Source organism: Arabidopsis lyrata (genome assembly GCF_000004255.2).
Source record: "Arabidopsis lyrata subsp. lyrata unplaced genomic scaffold ARALYscaffold_4, whole genome shotgun sequence".
In the NCBI taxonomy this organism is placed as follows: domain Eukaryota; kingdom Viridiplantae; phylum Streptophyta; class Magnoliopsida; order Brassicales; family Brassicaceae; genus Arabidopsis; species Arabidopsis lyrata.
In genome coordinates, this window is record NW_003302552.1 from 5,622,544 (window position 1) to 5,637,156 (window position 14,613).

Below are 14,613 nucleotides of genomic sequence, written 5' to 3' on the forward strand. Positions count from 1 at the left end.
CTCGATAAGATGATCTAGGCGGTGATCGGACGATTCGGAAGAGGATTGACCAGGAGCTCCGTGCAGTAGACGCAGGGCTCTCTCAATTCTTTCTTGGGAGAAGTGTTTCGTCCAATCGCACTTCCGAGCTATTAGTTCGTCGTGCAGATCTAAAAAGCCTTCGGGAACGTCTTCGAGAAATGACGGATTCCGATCTGCGAAAACAAGAAAACGTTCAGTGAAAAGTTTAAAGCAAAACAAAACAGCAAATACGGCTTCGGGCGTAATACCGATTTTTCTCCACTTTCCAACAACTTTCCCTAAGTAGTCCTCGTGGACACTATACTCATTCAAGGCTACGTAGAAGAAATGGTCGGTGTACTTCTCATCCTTGCTCGGGAAACCACCGATAACCCTCCTATTCGGCCTCGGAGATATGTAAAATCTCTCAACAGGGCCTGGTATGCGCCGAATCTCTAGGAGATTCCTTAAATGGCTAAGGTCGACAAGGTTGACCGTCTCAATACTCCGGACTAGAATCCCTATAAGATGGCGCAAGCCTCGGGTTGTGATCTGAGACAAAGCGATCTTGTACGACCATAGAAACGCCAACACAGGCCTCGGAATCGGAAGCCAGAGGTAGCAATGGTAGAAGAACCCCTCGTAAAGGGTGAAAAACCCCTCGGGTGGATCATCTGCTCGCTCACTCGGAGTTGGAAGTCTTAGTTCGATCCTCTCGCTAAAACCAAATCGAGCCTTGAGATCCCGAAGGGAATCCTCCGTGCATAAAGTGGAATCCGGAGGATCAGGTTTCTTAGCTTTCTTGGCTTGTTTTCTCTTCTGTTGACCCTTGGCTGCTTGGACTTTAGCTTGGAGCAACCTAGCCGCCTCGTCAGAATCGTAGTGAACTTCCTCGGCCTTAATAGGAAGTAGAGGCGCCTCGGGGGCATTTCGCCAGCACGAGACTCTAGCTTCACCAGCTGCCGGTGGACGGATCCTCCTTCTACTCAAAATCGCCTCGGGGTCATCAGGCAAATCCTGATCCCGAGCCACATCCGCAATCGTGTCTTCCCGAGCAATGAAATGGCTTGGGTCCTCCTCCCGTGAGGCCGACTCTGCATCACTACCGCGGTACAACTCGATCTAACGGTCCGTGTTTCCCGCCTCGGGGTCACTCGAAGAACTCCAGACCATCTTTCTCTTGTAGACAGGGAGATGAGTGTCGCCTCGGGGCGAATCACTGGAATCAGAGAGGGACATTTTCTGGCTCGGGCGATTGAAGAAGTTGATCGGAGGAACAAAGCTTGACAGATCGAAGAAATCAACCTAGATCTAATGACGGTGGCGCTACGACGAAGTATAACGGAAAAAGTATTAAAATGCAAGAGCTCAAGATCAGAGAAAGAAGATAACGAACCTTAAAAATTTTCCTTTGCAGTTGCGAAATGAAAAAATGAGTCGAAGACTTAACATTTATAGAGATTTAGGGCGCGTCGGGTACGAACGAGCCAAATAAAACACGTCGTGTCCGCGTCTAAGGCGCGTCGGGCACGCACGAATTGAATAGGATTCTTCACATCCGCACAAATCTCGGGAATCAGCGAAAGGACCTTTCCACTTCTCGAGAAGGAATCCCAACCGTCACACGTCAAGAGAAGATGAAACGACAGAGGAATTCGAATCGCCAAAAACTTTAAAGGGACCGAACTGTCCGAAGTAAACGGCTCGGCCCAATTATCATAAAGCTTGTCACGCTTGGTTCTCCAAACTAACAAGCTGGGGGGCTAACTGTTGGGGTCGAATTCCACCCGCGTTAAGATTGAGCCAAAACATGACACCTCGGGATCTACCACCAGAACGGCTCGGGAAACTATGACTAGGACAGCTCGGGATCACTCGCCGAACTGGCTCGATAAACGACGATCAAATCGGCTCGGGATCAATCACCGAATCGGCTCGGGTTAGGACATGATTAAACCGGTTCGGGTCATCCTGCTTCAGCTCGGAAACGAGACCCAGAATATCCTCACCCGAGCTGAATTCTCCCTTCGTCCCGAGCCGATTTGGCAAAATCACCCGAGGCAAAGAACCAAGTCACCCGAGGCAAAAAGGACTTCGTTCACCGAGCAGAAATTCATAGAGTGTCCCGAGGCAAAGACTTAGTATTCGCTTTCAAAGTACCATTTCCAAGCAAGGCATCATTTCCGAACAAGAAGGATCATTTCCGATAAACCCGGAAATGATAAAGAAGAATCACGAAGGATCAACTTAAATCAGGAAATCTTCCAAAAACTCCGAAGAATAAGGAAATTATCCTGATCCGCGATATTCTACACCGACTTCGAGATAAATGGAAATCTTCCGAGAATATCGCTGGAGATGCGGTTTATCACCCCTATAAAAAGAGACTCAAGGCTCTCGCAGAAAGCAAGCAATATCGCTCTAGGATTTACACTACGCAAAGCTCTCACAGCACAAACATCTTTTTCTTTTACGATCAAACTCTTGTACGATCAAAACTACTCTTTTCATCAATAAGATCAAGAACACCATCTTTGGTTACAATTGTTTCTGTTGTTCTTTGAGAATTCACATTTATCGTATCCCTAAATTAAAACCCTAGACAAATCTCGATTGTGTTAGTTTCGACTTCCACACTTTCAATACTCAATTATTTTTTATAACCTACATGATCTTTTTGTTAAAGTGAACATCAGAAAATATGGAGAAATATTTGTCATAATGTAACTTATGAAATTCTTTTATTTATTTTAAACACAAAATCCTTCTTATTTCTAAATAAAAACTCTTCTATATGCCTTTACTATTCTAATTTCCAAATAGCCATCTCAAATATTATTACTATACAATTTTATTATTCGATTAGATTATCATATTTTTATTTGTGATGTTTAGGATAGTTTTTTTAGTTAAACCGCTTTAATTTTTTCAATCTATAATAGTTTCTTAAACACTGATTAATATTTAGTTTTTCTTCTTTAGGTATTCATTTGTTTTAAAAAAAACTACCACTTTTTAATTTAGAATATATTAGTAGTTATAGAGAAATTTGTTAATTTAACTATTTATACTATATTATAATTAGAAATAATAATATGTACTTAATTAATCCCTCTTATTTTTAATCGGTATCATGAATTGATACTTTAACATTAATAAATATATTCTAAAATTTTAGAAGTGTATTTTTCAGAAATAAATTATCTTTTGGTTTAAGTTAAATACTTTAAATTTGGTATTTTGTTTAACTCTAATTTTCTTTACTCTACTAAATATTTGTAATTAGTAAAATTAATTGTTGTACCACAAAATTATATGATAAGTTTTTTTTTTCTATCTCTAACCACTTAAATATATTTACTTGTTATATGTAAAGATATAATTATCTAATTTTATTTTTATCTAATCTCTATTCAATTTTTTTGTTATATATTTAATTTTTCGTTTTTTAAATATTTAATTTATCTTTTAAAATTACTGTTTTTCTTTAATGAAACATAACAATAGAGAGTCTTTGAATTAATTTTATTTTTTAATGTTTTGTTGTAATAAATAATATATGTGAAACGCATATGAAAAAAATATGATGACATGGATGATGATATGGACATCCTAAGAGAAGAGAAAACTCTTTCATTATATATATATATATAGATTGCTCATACATCAAGCTGGAGAGACATTATAGTAGTTTAGTTGTACTGATTTATATATGTTAGTGATATGACATCTGACAATGCATGTTTGTTTTATTTTTAGTAGTTTTTGTCATTAAATCGCAAAGGTAAGAAGAAAGAAGAAGGAATGTTTTTTAAAAAAAAGCAAACTTTTGGTCTTTTAATTATTCAATCAAATATTCAATTGTATTAATCTGATTAATTTAATAAAATATTATATCATATATATCCAAAACATCAAATTAAGTTGTTTGAATGAATTTCAATATGAGTACATTTCTATCAATATATGTTGATGTTATTAAAAAAAAACTTATAAAAATAAAAAATGATCAAAACGAAATAGATACGAAGAAAAACATAAGAAAAATATGAGCAAAACATAAGTTAAATATGATAAAATAAAGTATTACAGATTCAAAAATTGACATATTAAAATAAAAATAAACGATTAGTAATTACCAACTATGCAAAAAAGAATGTAACAAGATGAGAAGATGAAAAATTAACTCATATTTTTGTTTTAAAGGATTTTTTTACTATAAAATCACACGATTGACACCAAAATCTTGCTACGAATAAACATTTTTCAACCCAACTAAGACATTGCAGATATTAAGGTAGTTGACAACCGCCGATTCCTATATTACATGTGTCTGAATCAGTTATTCAACTCAACCAATTAATTAATTATTACATATTTTTTCTCACACCTAAAATATAATCATTTTGGGATAATTTGGACCCATTTTAAGAACATTTTATTGTGGTGTTAAAGCATATAAGATGTACAACGATTACAAACAAGATAGTGAAACTCTTCGCCGAGCCAACAATAATTTTAGTGACTGTAGTGCCACACTGGCACATCATGTTTTCAAGTGGAGTAACTGTGGTTATACCCCTTTGACATGGAATTAGAGGATAGTTATAGCATTGCATTTTTTTACTAAGGCCCTGAATGGTGATTTAAAAAGAGAGACGGTTTTCGATCATTTATTGAAAAATGCGTTATGTCACCACTCAACTTTGTTTCTCGTAATTTGCATTTTTAAAAAAAATAAAAAATGTGATTTGTCCAGAAGATTAAACGTTGGACGGCATTTCAAGTCATTATCCAGTGGTTTTTTTCAAAAACGCAACATATAATGCTTTTTTTTTTAAATTTCGAGTTTTTAATAATAAATTACTTTATATATATGGTATATTACCAAAATGATACTACACAATACTAAAGAAAAAAAATTCTGCTCTATCAAAATCATACTACAAATTTACAGTTCCACCATACCACTCCTCTTTATTATTTGTTCCCATTCAGCTCTCCTCCATAGCCATTTGCTCAAGTTCGTGCATTCCATCATACTCCAGCTGTGTCAAATTTTATAATTTTCTCTTTAGTTCTCATTTTCACTTTCGGCTAATAATTATTTTTTCTTAAACACTTAATTCAATATATTTATCTAATAATTTAATATAAAGAATACATTTGATAGATGATTTGGTGGATTCTAATTTATTTGTTAAAAATGCAAAAATTATCATTCTTCTCCTTTTAATGTTGAATAAAATTTTTCTAAGAATGTTTTTAAAAATCCTTATTTTTATTAAAGGTTTGAAAACTAACCTGTGTTACAATTTTTCTTAAACGTAGTTCTTTTTTTTGTGAAAAATAATTATAACGTATTATCAGTAATTAAATTTAAAACTACTTAGACAATATAAAATTTAGATTATAATTTATTTGTTATTGTTGGTGCATAAATATTAAAAAACCATGTAATATTTTGGTGTAATAAATTTTGATAAAACATGTGCTAAAAATAAAATTTCTTACCTTAATGCTTTTTTATAATTTAAAAAAAAAAACATAAATATCCATAAACCAATTGAGTTTATACTTCAAAAATTTTATTTTAAAAATAAAAGAAAATAGTTAATAGCTTATCAAAATTATTTTTTTAAAAACTATAAAATAACTGTTGGATTTTAATGATTGTAGATATGTCATCTAATTGTCGACGGAATACAAATCCTTCCACAAGAACATGTTTAACTCAACCCAACGAAATATCAACTCCTCCTACAGAAACAACAGTGCGGGTAAATTTACTTTTATTTCTATTTTTTGTAAATAAAAATCTTTATTAAATTTTACATATCACATTGTTGTATTTACGAATTTTGTAGAACAAAGACAAGAACAAATGGTCGTACATTCAAGAAAAAACAGTAATTCAATTGTTCGACGAAGCAATTGCCATGAATAATTACACTTTTAAGCATCCTACTACCATCGGTAGAGAGTATATGGTTGAAAAGTTCAATCAAGCGTTCCAAATGAATATAAATTATGGTTTCTTCAAAAACAAGCTTGATGAATTCAAAAAAAGTTACAAGAGGTGGAAGTTTCTTATGCATAAAACTGGCATCACGGCTGATCCTGATACATCCATGATATATGCATCTGACACATGGTGGAAAGAACAAGAGCTTGTAAGTACACATAATTATTCAACTCATCAAAATATGTTTCAAAATTTTGGTATTAAGAATCTAATTGATTTAAAATTTTTAGGGATGCAAATTAACAAAAAGCTTGAACCGACGGCCGCCTGAGTTTTGGGACGTAATGCAACGATGTTTCGTATTATATGATTTTTAATCACAATCTCAACATTCTGCTCGCCAAAGAAGAGAACAATTGATCAACGAGCATCCAATTGATGAAGAGAGCCAAGATGGCTTAGACGCTGATAGTGGTGACGTGCCTCAAACACAAGTTTCTGAGACGCAAGAAGAAGAAGATGTGTATCGTGTTACCATTGATGATGATAAAACGTTCCAAAATTCCGCTCCTAGAAACAAACAACGAGGTACGCTAAATTAACAGTCAACTGCTAGACGTGAGAATAGTTCACAAAGATCTGGTAGAAGCGCAAGAGTTTCTATTGGAAGTGGTTCACGAGAAAATCGTAGGCGACAATCGTTTGAGACAACAATACAAGATACCATCGCTGGCTACATAGAATTCCAACGACAAAGTTTTCAACAACTTCGTCCTGGTGGTTTTGACCAAGATGATTATGATGTAGGAGATGAAGATTAGTTTGTGATGATTGTGTTTTATTAATCTCGCTTATGTTTTGAAATGAATAATGTTTTTAGTTTATTTTTGTATTGAGTTTAATGTGTTATTGTAAAATAATCCATGTTTAATGATATATCGTTTGTATTTAATTTTAGGTATTTCGTATATGTCAGTTACGATCACGAGGCCTTAACAATCTACATTACAAAGAGAGAATTGAACTGTGGAATTTGGAAAATGAACAATTTGAGGAGTTAGTAATTCAACCAGCTTTGACTTACTATGATCGATATTTTCAAAGAGCACCAGTTCAAACAGATGGAGGTTTGGGATGAAGGAATATTTGGCGTCGACTACAACAAGATGATGCGGCTTATCTTCAGTTATTACGGATGTCACTTTCGTGTTTCACAACATTGTGTAATATGTTGGAAACAAATTATGGTCTACAACCAACATTAAATATAAGTATTGAAGAAAGTGTGGCTATGTTTCTATGGATATGTGAACACAATGAAGTTCAAAGAGATGTTGGTTTAAGATTTGGCAGAAATCAAGAAACTGTGCAGAGAAAATTTAGGGAAGTTCTTACGGCAACTGAATTATTGTCATGTGATTATATTAGAACTCCAACAAGACAAGAACTTTATCGAATCCCTGATAGACTTCAGGTAGACCGAAGATAATGGCCATATTTTAGTGGATTCGTTGGAGCTATGGATGGAACTCATGTATGCGTAAAAGTAAAGTCTGAGTTACAGGGAATGTATTGGAATCGACATGATAATGCATCATTGAACATCATGGCAATATGTGATTTGAATATGTTATTCACATATATTTGGAATGGAGCACCAGGATCATGCCATGATACAGCTGTTTTGCATATGGCACAACAAAGTGATTCTGATTTTTCTTTGCCTCCGTCAGAGAAGTATTATCTCGTTGATTCTGGCTATCCAAACAAACAAGGATTTTTGGCTCCTTATAGATCATCACGAAACCGAGTAGTGAGATATCATATGTCTCAAATCTATTTTGGTCCTCCTCCAAGGAATAAACATGAACTGTTCAACCAGTGTCACGCATCTTTACGTTCTGTTATCGAGAGAATTTTTGGAGTTTAGAAGAAAAAATAGAGGATTCTTTCTGATTTTCCAAGATATAATGTTCACGTTCAAAAAAAAGTGGTAATGGCTACAGTTGGATTACATAATTTCATTAAAATTTCAAATTTCTCAGATGCAGATTTCGCAGATGTAATGAGAGAAACAGAGTATTGATGATATATATAGCAGAGATTTTGAGCATGATGTAGATGACATGGATGCAACAGAGTTATTAGATGGAGAACATATAACGCAAATAAGAGACAATATTGCAAATATGTTGTGGAAAAATCAAAATTCTCGATAATTTTTTTTTTTAAACTATTGTACTTTTATCTGATTAAACTCTTAAATTAATTTAATAATTTGTATGTTAAAATTTTAAACTTTTAGTTTCGATAAATTTGGATATTTAATGTTTATAAGTATATAAAATATTTATTTATTAACACAAAACAAAAATAATATATAATTTTACTAACTATTAATATAATAATGTTTTCTAATATATTTATTATAATATGTAATCCGTACCGTTTTTTTCTTTTTACCATTCACACATTTTATTGTGTACCGCCAATAGTTTTTTACCAATCAAACATTATTTTGTACCGCTAATTCTATACAAACCGCACTTGTCCCGCAAATACTTTTCTCCCTCACGTACCGCAGTTGAACCGTACCGCACTAACCGCTTTCCCCTCACATCAAAAAACGCTGTTACCACGGTTTGTACAAATTAAGCGGTACGGAATAATGTTTATTGGTGAAAAAACTAATTGCGGTACATAATAAAATGTTTGAATGGTAACAAATCAATAAGCGGTCAAGATTATAGATTATATATATATATATATATATTAATGATTAGTTAATTTTTTTTTGTTAACAAAGAAACAATAACATATAATTATAAACCGTTAATACACAAATTGATCAAAATATAAATTTAATTTTTTAATATGCATATTATTAAAACCGTTGAATAGTTTCATCATAAAAAAGTACAACATATTAAAACAAGTATTATCTATTATTTTGATTTTCCCATAACATATTTGCAATATTGTCTCTTATTTGCGTCATATGTTCTCCATCTGCTAACTCTGCTGCATCCATGTCACCTACATCATGCTCAAAATCTCCGTTGTTTATATTTGTTTCTGTCATTACATCTGCGAAATCTGCATCTGAGAAATTTGAAATTCTGATGAAATTATGTAATCCCACTGTAGCCATTACCTCTTTTTTGAATGGGAACATTATATCTTGGGAAATCAGAAATAATCCTCCATTTTTTATTCTAAACTCCAAAAGTTCTCTCGATAATATAGAAAGTTTGTTTTTTTTTTTCCTTTTCTTACCAAGTATGAGAATCTATTATCTAAGGGAGAAGAGATGTATATGGCTACGAGAAAATTTTTTGTGAAAGAAGAGTGTGAGGGAAAAGAGTGAGAGAAGGATTATATATATAGTAAAAAGGTATATATATACATAATAATTTATAACATTAAAAAAATCAAAAGTAAATAAGTGGCTATTGTCCACTGTTTCGGTTGGACCGTAGGGTAAGGACCTGACTTCACTTTGAAATGCGGTTCATGCCTTTTTATCCCTTTTTTGAAATCCGCAGTTTACTTTTTTTTTTTTTTTAAACACAGATTTCTGAAAAGGTGTTGAATGATGACATAGGTGCGGTTTTCAATAAAAAAAAATGAAAAACGCCAAAACGCTTTCCCCATTCACTACCTAAGAATCAAAACATGTAACTCAAATTTGTTTTGAATAAAAAAGGTATACACAAACGATTACAAAGATTATAATCGTTCCGGAGACAGGCCAAGCAACTGAAGCAATGGATTAGAGCATCAAAATTTTGAGGGCATTTTCTAGGCAAATTTTCTTTAATTTTTTTATATATAAACTATATTATCGTTTTTTATAAGATTAATATTTTGCGGATCTGTTTTTAAATCATACTTGTTGGTTTTAACTTAACAAAATATATATTTGTGTATAATATATATAACTGTTTTCATAAATAGGTTGATTTTATTAAAATGTTTATTTACAGAAGAGTTTTAACGTTTATAATCAAGTAACCTTACTAAAAAGTGTAAAAGATAAGGACACAACATATCAATCAATAAGTAAACATAATCTATATTTTTAAATTTATTGTAGTAAAGTTAAATTATGAATCACCAAAACTTTTGCCAAATATTTATCATTATTATTATTGCCAAATCGCGAAAAAGTGGTTTTGCAATCTCGTCTAGAATATAATTCATCAATCTTAGAAAATGTTTTAGTTGCAAATCATTGGTTAAACCGTCATTTTATTACATTTATTAACAAATTTACTATTTACTTTATCACTTAAAAAACGTTTTTACATCCAATTATTTTAAGTGGTTAAGTATTTTCACTAGCTACAAAATGTCTCTATGAAAACAATAAGCCAAATATATGTCTCTTTATTTTCACTTTTGCATAGTTTCTTTAACCACTAAAACTATTGACTCAAAAATATACTTTTTAAGATGGAGCTCCTCTCACTCCCCCTAAGTTTCATCCAAATAGTCTAACTCTCCTAATTCTCTTAGACATCTTATATAGATGGAGACTCATTAGAACTCCCTAAACAAACCATAGTTACGTGACATTACCCCACACCAAACCATAGTTAATTTCTAATAGTTTGCAATTACTAATAAGCGCTTGGAGCCTCGAAACCCATTGATTATAGAGATAATTAGTTGGGAGATAAGGATTCAGAGAGAAATTAGTTTTTTAGTAAAATCCACAACAATGAAAATTTAAAAGATTCTTGTTCTCTTCTTTCTCTCTTATCTTTGTGAATTATTAAACATGATTAAGTTTTGGAATTTATCGTAATTGATTTTTCATTTATTCAAGATTAATCACGCTTCATGTTACTTTTCGTCATTGGTAACCGATTTACTATAGACGAAAGAAATTGTGATTATATTTGATGGTTCGACGACGTTGGTTCAATGGCGGAAACCCGCTAGCGATGATGGAATCTAATCAGTATTACTAGGATGATGAATCACATTCACACCTAAGATGCAGTGATGACTTGACAGAAATTGATGAAGATCCGGTGACAATTCGATGGAATCCGGTAAAAATTTCTGTGACAATCCGGTGACAATTCGGTGAAAACAGACGGAAATCTTTTAAAAAACCGACGAAACATATGAATCCAATGATATTTCGGTGTCTAAATAATGCTCTATCTACGTGTTTACATGTATACAAATGTTAATACTGCTTTATGTACGTGTTTCTATGCCTATAAATAAATTTAACCATCTATGTACATGTTACATGTATGCCAATGTTAATAGCACTATATATATATATATATATATATATATATATACATTTATAGGTATATATAGATCGAATAACTTAACACTATCACTATTTTAACGCTCTATATATGTATTAACATGTGTACAAATGTTAAAGACGTGTAATGTATGTTTGTAACGTTTTAAAACTTCTCCAATTTGAGAAAACAACGGTTAATAATAGTCTCACTATTATTAAATACCCACTTGCATTAAATATATGTCATAATTAAATGTTTTCGCCCAAAAAGTCAACTATGTTATTTTCACGCGAATAACAAAATTATAGACTGATTTTTGTGTAATTTTTTTGAACTTCAGACCCAATTATAATGTAATTTATCTCTTGTTTTAAACTATTGTCTTTTCACTAATATACCACTCCATTTTTGTTTCTACGCCAATCGGCCCTTGATTATATCACACTATATCACACATCACCTGTGAATAATCTATGGAGAAGAAAATAAGGGTTCGTTTAATGGAGTTGAAAGCTAGATGGTGCCAAAAGGAAAAGAGAACAATTCTTAAGATTAACATAATTTTGGTAGTACATTATATTTATATTTCTCTCTTACTGCTTCAAGTAATAATGTTCTTAAAACAGTAAGTAGCAATTATGAACCAGGCAAAGAGTAGTAGCGAGAACGAGGAGAGACCGATCAGGAATGGCCAGCCGACAAGCACTATCCCCAAAGACGTGACCACAACACATGGCAGAAATGACCGGACTACTGATGAAAGACTGATCCATTTCCCTTTGATCATAAGTAAAATAGCAACATTCACCATATTCCACTCCATTGAGCCACCATAGCAAAGACGGTTCAGACAGTTTGCAACAAACGAATGGCAGTTACAGGTGAAGAGGTTGTAGGTTTTATGCTCAAAGCTACGTGTACTCGAGCTCAGTGCATTATCCCACGTACGCGCGGTTCCAAAATCGGTGTGTGTGAATCCATACTTGCAAGTATGCCCACCCAAATTTGGTGGTAAGCAACACTGCCACAAAATACACATTTGATCAAGTAAACTTCACTAAAGATTAAAAAGTTCTTATCTTTGATACAAAACTAACAAAGCCTATGCTTAACCAGATTCTACTTAATAAAGAAGCAGATACTAATACCTTGGTTCTATCGAGTTGGAGATACCGAGCAGGAGGACCAAATGCAAAATCATCAACATTGATGAAGTTAGATCCAGCAAAGTCCAAAATGACTCCATCTTCTCTGCAAAGTCCTATATGACCAATGAAGGGAGCCAACCAAGAGACAACAGGAAGAGGAGTCCAAACTATACAGCAAGGGAATTTAGACTTTTTGGTATCAATCTCAGGTAGTGGCCATAGATCAGCATCATCATCTTCGATTATGGATGGCATAGAGACCACACCGTCTTCAACATCATAACTTCGTTTCAGGTCCTTCATAGGAACTCCTCTTCCACGTGACATTTGTAGATTCCTAATAGCACAAGAGCAGTCTCATCATTATTAGTCCAAACAAAGAGAGACCCATTTACTAAAAGAATCGAAAGTTTCAATCTTTTGATCAAGATCAAGCAAAAGTTTCAATCTTTTTAACAAAGCATGCGGTTTCTTGACTCTCACAGCAATATTTGTGTAGTAATCTCCCCAATTTGAGTCTAATTCAGATTTACAGCATTGTGGGTTTCTCTGTAAATTTCACCGGAAACTAAACAAAACCCATCAAAGCATTTCCATAGAAAACAGTAAAAAAAAAAAAACCATTTACCTGTCGGAAAATCCCAACAAAAAAATCATACGGAAAAGCTAAAAATCAGGGAAAACAGTAAACTGTGTTTCTCATTCACCTGTCGGAAACTCCGACGCCGACGGCTTAAGGATCAACGCAGAGAAAGAAAAACGATGAAAGTGATGCGAGAGCTCGGAGAAGGAGAAGAAACTGATGATGCTTTGTGGATTTTGATGAGAAAAGAGGAGATTTTTATAATGGGTTTTGTAAAGTAACGCTTCTTCTAGTTTTAGGAATTCATTGAAGACATTGGAGAAAGGTACAATGAACCTTGGTTGTTTATCAATTACTGCACCGTCTAATTTAATTATTAAAAACTGGGTTAATTATTTTAAGGAAAAAAGGACTTTTGCTTTATCAAAAACTTAGAACAAAACAAAAATTCACTACTAGAAATCTTTGAAATATCTCTCTGATTTGCAGTTTTACTTTCGGAATCCAGAGCTGAGAAGTTAAAATATTTGAATTTTGAGTACTCTTTATAAGCTCAAAATTAAAATAGAATATTGAAGAGAATCCAATGTTTATTTTAGGCGTTAGAGAATCCGATGTTTAATTATTTAGTTTTCTTAAATTTGGAGACGATTTAAGAAACTCAGAACTCTTGATCGATTATTCTTAATTTGTCGTATTGATTACCGTTGTCGTTATACATTATGGTTGGATAAACGAACACACAGAAACCTTAATCTCTATTGTAGGTAGAGTGACATTGTATTTATGACGATTCGACAATTGTTTATATCTTTCTGTCAGGCGTAACGGTTTTTTGAATCTAGAAAACTTTCTTGATTTAAAGTCCTTACATCTATCATTCGTCTTTGTCTTTTTGAGACGATCCATGTGCATCTGACAACTGACAAACAGAGAAACCGATGTTTAAATATTTAGTTTCCGCAAAATTTGGAGACGGCTTATAAAATTCAGAACTCTTGATCGACTATTCTTAATGTGTCGTATTGATTACAGTTGTCGTTATTCATTATAGTTGGGTAAACGAACACATGGAAACCTTAATCTGTATTATAGGTATAGAGTGACATTGTATCTATGACAATCCGACAATTGTTTATGTCTTTCTGTCAGATGTAACGGTTTTTTGAATCTAGAAAACTTTCTTGATTTAGGGTCCTTGCATCTATCATTCGTCCTTGTCTTTTTGAGACGAATCATGATGTTTTGTAATGATCGATCAATGGGAGTTACTCCTCCATTTTACCTAACTCTACTTAACATCAATTTAACATGTTACTCAATAAGTCACGTGGCATGAGGCATATTTCCTTTAAATGCATAAATTAATAGATAAGACGTAACGGTTTTAAGAATCTAAAGTTTCTTGTATCAGGGTCCTTGCATATCTATTATTCATGTTTGTCTTTTTGAAGCAAACCATGGGCATGTGACAACTGGCTATGATGTTTTGTAATGGTCGATCAATGAGAGTTACTCCTTCTTTTTACCTAACCCTACTTCAACATCAATTCAACATGTTACTCAATAAGTCACGTGGCATAAGGCCTATTTTTAAGAAATGCATAAATCAATAGACAAAACGTAACAATCAATACGATCCAT

General features: G+C 33.1%; 2 protein-coding genes and 1 pseudogene across 2 annotated transcripts; 2 read left to right on the forward strand and 1 right to left on the reverse strand.

The window, feature by feature from the left end:
• The first annotated feature begins 5,681 nt into the window (after positions 1–5,681).
• LOC110229087 lies at positions 5,682–6,786 on the forward strand (annotated as a pseudogene).
• A 698-nt stretch (positions 6,787–7,484) lies between these two features.
• Positions 7,485–8,051, forward strand: LOC110229088 (putative nuclease HARBI1). Its single transcript, XM_021027948.1, is given in 1 exon segment — positions 7,485–8,051. A coding segment is annotated over 1 exon segment (567 nt).
• A 3,705-nt stretch (positions 8,052–11,756) lies between these two features.
• Positions 11,757–13,313, reverse strand: LOC9316807 (protein REVERSION-TO-ETHYLENE SENSITIVITY1). The gene is made up of 3 exons (XM_002880694.2): positions 13,094–13,313; positions 12,387–12,723; positions 11,757–12,259 (listed from the first exon to the last, which is right to left on the reverse strand). The coding sequence occupies exons 2-3, from the start codon at positions 12,711–12,713 to the stop codon at positions 11,840–11,842; spliced, it is 747 nt and encodes a 248-aa protein (XP_002880740.1). The 5' UTR covers positions 12,714–12,723; positions 13,094–13,313; the 3' UTR covers positions 11,757–11,839.
• Between the last annotated feature and the right edge of the window lie 1,300 nt (positions 13,314–14,613).